The sequence below is a fragment of the Marmota marmota genome, unplaced genomic scaffold, assembly GCF_001458135.2.
Source record: "Marmota marmota marmota unplaced genomic scaffold, marMar, whole genome shotgun sequence".
In the NCBI taxonomy this organism is placed as follows: domain Eukaryota; kingdom Metazoa; phylum Chordata; class Mammalia; order Rodentia; family Sciuridae; genus Marmota; species Marmota marmota.
The window spans coordinates 16,347,248-16,356,729 of record NW_025999880.1 but is presented as its reverse complement, the minus strand read 5'-3'; the positions used below and the strand labels follow the sequence as shown (position 1 = coordinate 16,356,729).

At 54.3% G+C, this 9,482-nt stretch overlaps 2 protein-coding genes across 5 annotated transcripts; both read right to left on the bottom strand.

Moving 5' to 3' along the window:
* Positions 1 to 241: 241 nt before the first annotated feature.
* Positions 242 to 1,645, bottom strand: Hcrt (hypocretin neuropeptide precursor). Its single transcript, XM_015495697.2, has 2 exons — positions 1,488 to 1,645; positions 242 to 701 (listed from the first exon to the last, which is right to left on the bottom strand). The coding sequence occupies exons 1-2, from the start codon at positions 1,506 to 1,508 to the stop codon at positions 330 to 332; spliced, it is 393 nt and encodes a 130-aa protein (XP_015351183.2). The 5' UTR covers positions 1,509 to 1,645; the 3' UTR covers positions 242 to 329.
* Positions 1,646 to 3,439: 1,794 nt separating this feature from the next.
* Positions 3,440 to 7,753, bottom strand: Ghdc (GH3 domain containing). Of its 4 annotated transcripts, none has more exons than XM_015495693.2 (10): positions 7,641 to 7,753; positions 7,377 to 7,459; positions 6,907 to 7,208; positions 6,494 to 6,621; positions 5,847 to 6,348; positions 5,278 to 5,470; positions 5,097 to 5,168; positions 4,888 to 5,021; positions 4,444 to 4,529; positions 3,440 to 4,201 (listed from the first exon to the last, which is right to left on the bottom strand). In XM_015495693.2, the coding sequence occupies exons 3-10, from the start codon at positions 7,193 to 7,195 to the stop codon at positions 3,983 to 3,985; spliced, it is 1,623 nt and encodes a 540-aa protein (XP_015351179.1). In that variant the 5' UTR covers positions 7,196 to 7,208; positions 7,377 to 7,459; positions 7,641 to 7,753; the 3' UTR covers positions 3,440 to 3,982. The 4 variants fall into 4 exon arrangements, with proteins under 4 accessions (XP_015351179.1, XP_048647226.1, XP_015351181.1 ...); XM_048791269.1 differs by having other exon boundaries at positions 6,494 to 6,615; XM_015495695.2 differs by lacking the exon at positions 7,377 to 7,459 and having other exon boundaries at positions 7,641 to 7,743.
* Positions 7,754 to 9,482: the final 1,729 nt, after the last annotated feature.

The window sequence follows — 9,482 nt, the reverse complement described above, 5'->3', positions numbered from 1 at the left end:
CTCCTAGGAGCTGCTTCCCAGGTCCTCTTGTCTTTTTTTTTTTAGTTGTAGATGGACACAATGTCTTTATTTTATTTATTTATTTTTATGTGGTGTTGAAGATGGAACCAGTGCCTAATAAGTGCCAGGCAAGCGCTCTGCCACTAAGCCACAATCTCAGCCCCCCACCCCTTTGTCTTTACTCTCCCGCCCCCTGGAAGGCTGGACGTGACACAGAGGAACAGAGACCAGTCACATGAACAGACTCGTCTTTATTGCCGTTTCTCTAGAGGCTGACATTGGAGAACAGAGGGGAAAGGGTGGGACCAGGACAGGGACTGAAGAAGGGCTCAGACTCCAGACGGTCCCCTGGGAGCGGTAGCTGCGGCGACTGAGGCAGGACAGCGGCGCTCGGGACAGGGAGGCAGCGCTGGCTCTGCGCTTGCGCGGCGGCCCATGGTCAAGATGCCCGCTGCGTGGTTGCCGCTAGCCTGCAGGAGGCGCTGCAGCCGGCCCTGGAGGCCCGGGGGCCCTGGCCGTCGCTTGCCCAGCGTGAGGATGCCGGCTGCGTGATTGCCAGCGCCGTGCAGCAGCTCGTAGAGACGGCAGGAGCAAGTCTTCTGGCGACAGCAGTCGGGCAGAGGCTGAGCGACCGCCCCAGGCGACAGCAGCGCGGGTGGCAGCAGCAGCAGTAGAACTAGAGACACAGCGGCCCAAGAGACCTGGGGAGGTGGAGACAGGGTGCTGAGGGTCTTCTCTCCAGGTCCACAATCACACCTCACACCCAGGCCCTACACTGCTTGATTTGCGTCTGCTCCTGACCTGTGCTGATTCCTGTGTTGTCCCTTAGTTTTCCTGTCAATGTGCCCTTGCTGTCTAAACTGGCTCTTTTGCCAGCTCATCCTGAGAAAACCAGGATGATGAGCATTTCCTCGGGAGCCAGCCTGGTCAGAATGAATCTCCAAAGTTTACCACCTGAAGACAGGCACAAGAAGTCTGCACAAGAAGTTGGATACTTGGAGAAAACAGAGGCCCTATTTAGTGTCACTCCCCTCCCCCAACACACACATTTTGCCCCAAGGTCAACATGTGGAAATTGGGACAGGCAGGACTCCAAGCTGTTGTCTCCTCTGCCTGCTCCCTTACAGGAGAAATTGACCACCATGGCATTGAACCAGCTTCCCACCGTCTTCGGACAAGGTTTCCTCACTTGTAAACTGGATAGTAGATAATCCCTACTATTCAGGGCTGCTGGGGGGAATGACAAGATGACAGGTGTAAACCCAGCACCTGACATATAGTAGATGGTCAATAAACATGAGCTTTTAGGAAACAGAAAATGACCCAGTGACAACTTAGGCAGATTTACTTCTAAGAATCTAAGAAGAGTCTCTGCCCCCATAGGAAAGATCAACAGTGGAGACACTGTTGGTCTTGACAGCTTTCTTGTCATCCTATAGCCCTTTGAGCAAGCACTTTCCTAGCCTCCCTGGTCCCTGGGTCTTTACCTTTGTGGAGGGAAGGTTCATGGTGTCTGGAGCTCTCGGTGGGGTCTTCTGGAAAGGAGGTGTCTGCAGTGCAGTGGTCCAAGTAGCCAGGAATCTTGAGGCTGTCAACTGCAACCTGCTACCAGGGGCATGGGGTTTATAGTGCTCCGAGGTGGCAGGCAAGGGATGAGTACTTGCGTCCACTCTGGAGCTAGACAAAGGCGAATCTAAGATTAGCATCGGGCAGGGGGGCCGTCTCCAGGCTGGGCCCAAGGAATGGCCCCTGAGGCGTGCATTCAGAGGCCAGATCACTGTGCCACTGGTCTCCCTCTTGCCTGTCTGCCTGCTCCCTGGAGATGGGGTGGTCTCCGGGCACTAATTAGGCCACCTTGCACCCAGGAATCTGAGTGCACAAAAGAGGCCTTGGCTGGGGTGCTGGCCTGGGACAATGGGGGAGGGGGCGGCTGCTAATTAAGGGTTGGAGAAGAGGCAGTGGTGAGACCCACTATCCACCGTGTGTTGGGGGAGTGCAGTCACAGCAGACTTCTCCCCGCATTACTTCTTGTCACTGGGATCTGTCAGGCTCCAGGGCCTTCTTCCTCCATGGAAACGGTTCCTGAGCTGTCCCTTCCCTCCCCCCCAGCTCTCTTTCCCTTCTGCCCCTTCCACCAGCCTCCGCAATGGAAAACCTTGGAGACTTATGGTGGGCAGTGGGAGGAAAGGAAGCCAAGTCTAGTTTCTGCCAGAAGCTGGTAGAAAGCTTCTTCCTCCCTTGCTGTCTTCTGGGCCAGGCAGCCCAGAGGGGAGGGATGTTGTCCCACTCCTCCATCTCCAGGGATGAGCCCCCGTGGGCTGAAGGGTGTGACCACCTCCAGGCCCAAGCTTCTCTCATTCAGAGCACTGTTATTGAGCTTCTGCTCTGGGCTGGGCCCCATGTGGACAAGAAACAACTGTGTGCCTAGGACATGACCGTGTTTTTAAGGAGTGTATAAGTCCAGGTGGGATATCAGTCTGGGCATAAGGAAAATTCCACAGAAGGAAGGACTACTGCAGATGTCAGTAAAGTTGGGCCAATTCCTTCCACCTGGGTGGGGTAGGGGTCCTTGAAGGCCTTGAATGAAAAACAGATTTCCTTCAGGTAGGTTGGGGGAGAAGGGACGATGTGAGCAAATACCTGGAGGTGACAGTGCTTCCCCCACATGGGATGTGGATGGGCTGGTCCTCACACTCCAGGCTTTCTCTTGAGCAAGGGGAGAAAGGTGGCTGGACAAGTAAGAGCCTGGGTCAAGGGTCTTACAGCCAAGTTGATTGGTATTCCATCTATGGGTGAAGGGGAGCCACCAAGGGAGGATTTATCAGGAGTCATGGGATAATGTGGGGGCTGGTTGGGTAGGAGGAGGGCCTGCCTCTAGGATCATGGGATTGAGAAGCAATTCAGAGGCCGAATTAGAAGCTGGATGGCTGATCCAGAGCAGTGGTGCTCTTCTTGAGGAGGCGCTGCAGGGCCTGGGGTAAGTCTCACAGCCTCAAGAGGCTGTTTCCCCATTGCTATGGCACTTAACCCAGATGACTCTGGGGTCGCCTCCTACAGTGATACTTTGTGATTTGAATTATAACTCCCCCTTGCCCACCATGAAAGTGATTTGTGGGTGCTGGGTCAGGAAAGGGACTGGTGCTAAGGCATGGTAGGGGAAGTTGGGAACCATTCCTCCACCTTTAGGTTGGGGTAGTGGCAACAGGCAGGGCAAAAGAGGGCTCCATATCTGCTAGGTTGTCCTAGCCCCTGGTGGGAGTCCCTGAAGGATCCTATGTCACACACTCTTGGGGCCTAATCCAGTCTAGAGCAAAGAGTAGGGGGAAACCCTAGAGCTCAGAACAGAAAGGTGACCCACTGCAAAGCAGCTAGCAGGCTGTAGTAGGAGCAGCATGAAGGGACCCTATACAGTTTTCCCAAAGCAGACCAGAGTCAAGAATCTGGGTGCAAATGGTTTATTTGGGAGAAAATCCAGGAAATACAATGAGGGAACAGGGAAGAAGAAGAACTGATAGCAGAAACATCAGTGAATGGGTTATTGCTGTAAAGGACAGGGACACCACCTGGAAGGTGAACCCCAAGAGATAAAAATTGTCCCACTTAGGAACAATGGTGCTGAGGTCTTTATTCATCAACTCCTGTTACTCCTGGGGCCATGACCCCATCCCCCTACCTTCAGCCCACCCAGTGCACTAGTCAGGGCCAGGGCTATAGCCAGAGAGCACTGTCAAGCTGGGACACAGGAAGCACTGAAGTGTCCTTTGGCGGGGCCCAGAGGAATATGGGCAGGGATCTCTGCTATACCCTTCAAACCTTCACTTCAGAGCTGGCCAACTAGGCGAAGGTCTTTCTAAGGCCCAGCAGCTCTGAAAAGCCGATGGCAGGTGAAGGTCTCTGATCAAGAACTCCCCATGCAGGGAGACCCCAGAGGAAAGAGCAAGGCGACCTCCAAGAACAGCCAGGCAGTATAGGTGGGCCTCGGTTAGGACACCACCCTCCTCTGCAGGAACTGGGCCAGATGCCTGTGCCTAAGGACCCGGGGCATCTCAGGAGGGAAGGAGGACGAGGGGCAGGCAGCAAGCTTTGTCCGGAGCGCTCTGAAGGCCCCCTTCCCCACCAGGTGGACTCTGGCAGGGCCCACACTGCCCCGGAACCGCAGGGACTTGTAGCGAGGGGAGGCTTCCTGAAGACAGTGGTCAAGCTGGGGGCAGAACGGCCTGAGTGAGGCTGATGCATGGTCGCAAGGGTGTGTATAAGATGTGCATGACTGCACCTGGCATGTGTGTGTGAGTTTAGTGTGTGCTAAGAGGGTCGTGGACCCATCTCTCCCTCCCCAGAGCTCCAGAAAGGAATTTCTCCTCCCCTACCACCCTCTCTCCATCATCCCCTGTCTCCATGGCACCCTGGGGCCATGCAGTCAGACCCCATCCCTGTCTCTTTTACCTTGTCTCGATTCTCCTCCGACAGATTCCTTAGCCCCCTCAGCTCCACAAACACCTCATAGTGCGGAGCAGAGCCCTCAGAGGAATCTGTGGACAAACCCCGCATGCACACACACTTCCTGAGAATAGGGCGCTTCCAAAGCCAACGCCCTCTGCTCCATCTGTTCTTTCACATTCTGAGGTTCATGGGGGATAAGAGAATTTCTTGGGTAGGGAATTGAGGGGAACCTAGAGCCTAACTATAAATAGAGGACAGACCAGGAAAGAAAATGGGTGGAAACTACAGCAGGAAGGACGGGAGTTAGATATGGAGAGGGACTTTTGTTAGGCATGGCAAAGGAAGCTGAGTCTTATCTCCTTCTTAGAAGTCTCCTAGCACTGTAGGTATGGATTGGGGGGACAGCCAACTCAAGAATGGGAGGCAGTAGCGAGTGGAGACGCTTACCCAGAATGCTGCTCTCCACACAGATATGGTCCAACAGCTTGGCTCCTGGCCACTGGCCCACAGCCTGGCCCAGGGCCTCAGAGAACACATTCTCTCCAGTAACTTCTCCTCTAACACTCAGGGCCTGGCCCAGCCTGGGGAGGAGGAAGCATGAGGCAGTAGAGCCCAGGGCACAGGGACAACCCCTCAGCACTCCTGGGCTCACCTACCTGTAGACGAATCTGACGATCGGACACTGATTATAGGCACCAACCACTTGTACCACATCACCCAGGCGGCACCTGATGGGGTGGGATTGGGAGGGAGGGTGAGCTCAAGGCCCTGTCCCCAGCAGAGTGCTAATGAGGGCATCAGAGAGCCTGAGGCTGCAGCAGCTGGGCAGGTGGTCACCTGGCAAGCCTGACGTGGTCAGTCAGCACCAGCTCATACTCCTTGTCCCTTTGGGCCTCAGCCAGAAGGAGGGTAGATGGGGCCTCCTCTTGGGCTCCTTCCTCGACTGGAAGCAGCTCAATAAAAGGGAGTCCAGGGGGAAGCAGGTAGAGCCCCTGGGGCTGTTCTGGCCATAGGTTTAGGCCCACCACCCCTGTGGGGAGCAAGAGCAGCTTTCTTGTCATCTGGTGGGGCCTCACCCTGGGACCCAGGCCCTGACCCTCTGAGCCGCTAAACCTTCCACCCCTCATTCCTGTCTCTCTGGGGCTCAGGCTGCTGCCTTTAGGCCCCAACTAGAAGAGGCAGCGTGTGCAGCGGCTCCGCAGGCAGCTGAGCTGGAGCACGTATTGGTGCTTGCAAGAACCTGCCTGGGGAGCCTTAGTGCTTCCATCAGATAGATGGAGCTGCTGAGCCCCGCTCCACAGGGTGCTGGGGAGGATTAAAAAGATGAGCATGTGGGGCTCATACATGGCAGCTAGCTGCGTGGCCTCTGCCCCGACCCCACCTCACTGCCCTTGCGTCCAGCTGACCTCCAGAAGCAGTGTAAGCAGGAGAGAAGAAGGCCAGCCCTTGGCACCACAAGGCCCCAAGGGCAGCCACAGCCTCAGCCTGGCCTCCTGCGTCCAGAGTCACCACCACCTGCAGCTTTGGCCAGAGCCGAAGGGCCAGTCCTCGGGGTCCCTGCTCTAGAGCCTCCCGTAGCTCAGCTGCCCGACCGGGAAGAGGCACTCCTGAGGTCCCAGCAGCTATGGCCTCAGCCAGCTCTTCACCATCAGCCTCCAGGGCCAAGAAGACGTCCAGGAGTTCCACGGCTGTTCTGGCCTCCAGTGCCTTCAGCCCTGGGGACCTCAGTGCTTCCAGCAGCAGGGCCCCAGGGTCCTTGGTTCCAGGGGGGCTCACCTGGTCCAGGATATGCCCAGGCCAGGGGAGGGGGCTGGGCCATGGGGACGTAGGAGTCACACGGGCAGTGCCTCCTGGAGCCAGCACTTCTGGGTAGGCCTTGTTTAGGGCTACCAGACCCAGCAAAGTGGCCTGGAGGGAGAGGAAAGAGGCTGTCAGCCCGGCCACAGGGCCAGACCCGGAGCCACCAGTTTGGGCATTCTTTGCCTATCAAAATGGGAGGCTTTGGCTGTAAGTAGGGGTTTCTGTGGGGTGGGCTCTGGCCATCCCAGTTTACCTGCAGAGAGGCCTCCCCATGGTACTGGTTTGAAGTAGGGGGCAGGAGCTGCCCCCCATTTTCTTCCTCCTGAGCCTGGCTGACTTTGGTCAAAGGGAGATGATTCCAGAAGATGCTCATATCTATACCTCCAAAGACATCAGAAACTCCTCAGGAAGCCACAGTTTCCCAAGAATTTCAAGAAAAATTGTTGAGACCCAGGAATAGGTTTGGGGAGAGGACCTACATATAAGGCCCCAGATGGGAAAACCCATCCTGAACAAGAAAGCCAATCCTAGGGCCTGGTTAGGTCTCCAGGCCAGGCCACAGGCAGCGTGTTGGAGGCAGGGGAGGGGGCTTCAGGTTCTGTAATATGACTATCCTGTGGGGTTTCTTTCTATTTAGGTCACCTCCCCAGACCCTGTGAAACACACCTGTGGGGGGACAGAGAGGACCCTGGGCTCTCTGCAGACACCACATCAGGGCCTGCTGCTGGCTCTGGCCCACGTGTAGTGTATTATGTTCCAGTCTCTGCTGCTGCCAGGTGGCTGCCCAGCTCAGGACCCTCCATGCTACACAGTGCTGGAGGCTGGCAAGCCAGGACAGGCCAGCCTCCTGAAACCTCTGTCCTAGCATGGCCAATGGGGGCAGCAGCAGCAGCAGGAACAGCAGGACGAGCAGGAACAGCGGTGGCAGCAGCAGCAGCAGCAGCCATAGCAGCATCTCCAAGCAGCTCCTGGGAGGAGAAAGGAGGTCAAGTATGGGGGCATGAGGAGAGACCCATTCCTTCCCCATGTGCTACTGCACACAGGAAAGCCCAGGGAAAAGGAAGTTTGGAAAGAAGCCAGGACCGGGTCCAGCAGGTGATGCAGACAGACCACCAAGGCTTTGGAGTTTCACTGACCTGAGTTCAGATCCTGCCTCTGGCGCTTGCTAGCTGTGGGGCCCTGGGGAATCCAGCTAGCTGCTCTGAGCTCACCTCCTTGTCTGTACGGGGGTGGGGGTGAGGGGGGAGAATAATGTCTCCCTCAGAAGGGACAGAGAGGGCTGGCCACAGGGCCTGGCACATCATGGCTGCATAGAGTGGCTTTGCTTTCTCTTGGGATCCTCCCTGTCCCAGCTCCATGTCCCTCTTGAGCCCTGGGTAGTGGTCCACACCCAGGTGTACCTGTCACAGCTCACTTCTGCCTACTGCTAGCACCCGGGCCCCTCAGCGCCTCCAGCTAGACACATATCCGGCTAGAAGGATGCAACGCTGTGGCTTTAAAGGGCTGGGCCCTGATGAGGAAATCCGCCCAAGCAGGGAGGAGTAGGGGGGGTGCTCTTAAAGGGACAGGTCACCTAAGAGCCGGTTGGGAGCTGGCTCAGGCTGGCTGACCAGGGAGTTGGAGCCAGAGTAGCATGATCCTCAAATTTGTTGGGGCAAAGGAAGAGAAAGCTGAGTGTGGAAAAGAACGCTATTAAACAGCTTGAGCTGTGAGTGAGGCACGCTCCATCCGGGAGCAGGTTCAAACTTGAGAACTGTGAAAAACCCAAATCTTCTCCCAATGCAGAAATCCTCTCCAAAAAAAATAGTCAAGACAGAAAACACTTTTATTATTGAATAAGCATTAAGCCAGAATGTGATGTGTGTCATAGGCAATCTGTGAAGAAATTGCCAAGACCGAAGGAATTCTCATCCTTTTCTATTGACAAGTGGGTACAATTGATTACACACATTCTGAGAGAAACAACTAGTCCTTAAATAAGACAACTTGACAGCACTATTGGTTACATTGGTTCATCCAGACTTTCCCTGGAAATTGGAGTTGTGTTGGCTTATTGGCTTTATCTCAAGGAAAAACAAACTTCCTATATCATTATGATAGGAGGTAATTTTTCAACTTGGAGCAAGGCATTCACAAAAGTGGAGCTCCTACACTCCCGAGTTCAGGTAGGAGAAGCAGAATGCCCTTCCGTCTATGTTAAACCCTCCCTCCACTTGTATTACTGTCTTAGACCCTCAAAATACCCTGCTTCCAACCCTTCACCTCCAGGTTGCTGAGAATCCCAGTTTTCTTCCCTGTTGAGTCTCTTTATTTTTTATTTTTTGGTACCAGGGATTGAATCTGGGGGTGCTTAACCACTGAGTCACGTCCCCAGCACTTTTTAATTTAATTTATTTTATTTTTTAAATTTTGAGACAGAGTCACGCTAAGTTGTTTAGGGCCTCTTTAATGGCTGAGATTGACTTTGAACTTGTGATCCTCCTGCCTCAGGCTCTGGAGTTCCTGGGTTTGCAGGGCGTGTGCCTCCACCCAGCTGGCTGAGTCTCTTTAAACAGATCTGCTCTGGCAGCCCCACCTCACTTTTGCTCATTTTTTCCCCTTGCTTTTGCTTTCGTTTTTTTTTAAAACAGCAGTTTTATTAGATATAATCTAGAGACCTATGAATCACCCATTTGGTGTACAATTCAATTCCAGTATATCCACAGATAAATGTGCAGCTATCACAACATTTTTTGGGTGTGTGTGGTACTGGTGAAGCCAGAATTAGACAGGCAGTTAGTATAGATAGGTAAATTGAGTCAGGTCAGATCAAGGAGGCCAATTTTGAGTGAGTTGGGGGAGTTGGAGACTGTCCCCTGAGGGTCTGAAGTGTTAATTCCTTCAGAGCCCTTCCTCCACCCTTATCAAGAACCTCTCACTGCTCCCACCTGTTGCTAAGGTAACCTGTCCCAGGAATTGCCCTTCCCTACAGGGAGATATAAAGTTGATAATTAATTTGTCCTGGGGCTGCACCATCCTGTCCTTCCCCCTTCAGCCCACCTGTTTCCCACCTTTTAGCCACCCCACCAAGCATTCCTGGGCCTAGTCAGGAAGGAGGAAGATAAGGGGAAGAGGGCAGGAGAACAAAGGAAGTGTTAGACCAGGACGCAAGAAAAGACCACTGACTCCAATTAAAATCAAATTAAAGCAAGCTTATTATTTTGACCGGGCCGGGCTGCTTCTCCCTCCCAAAACGGCGGGAA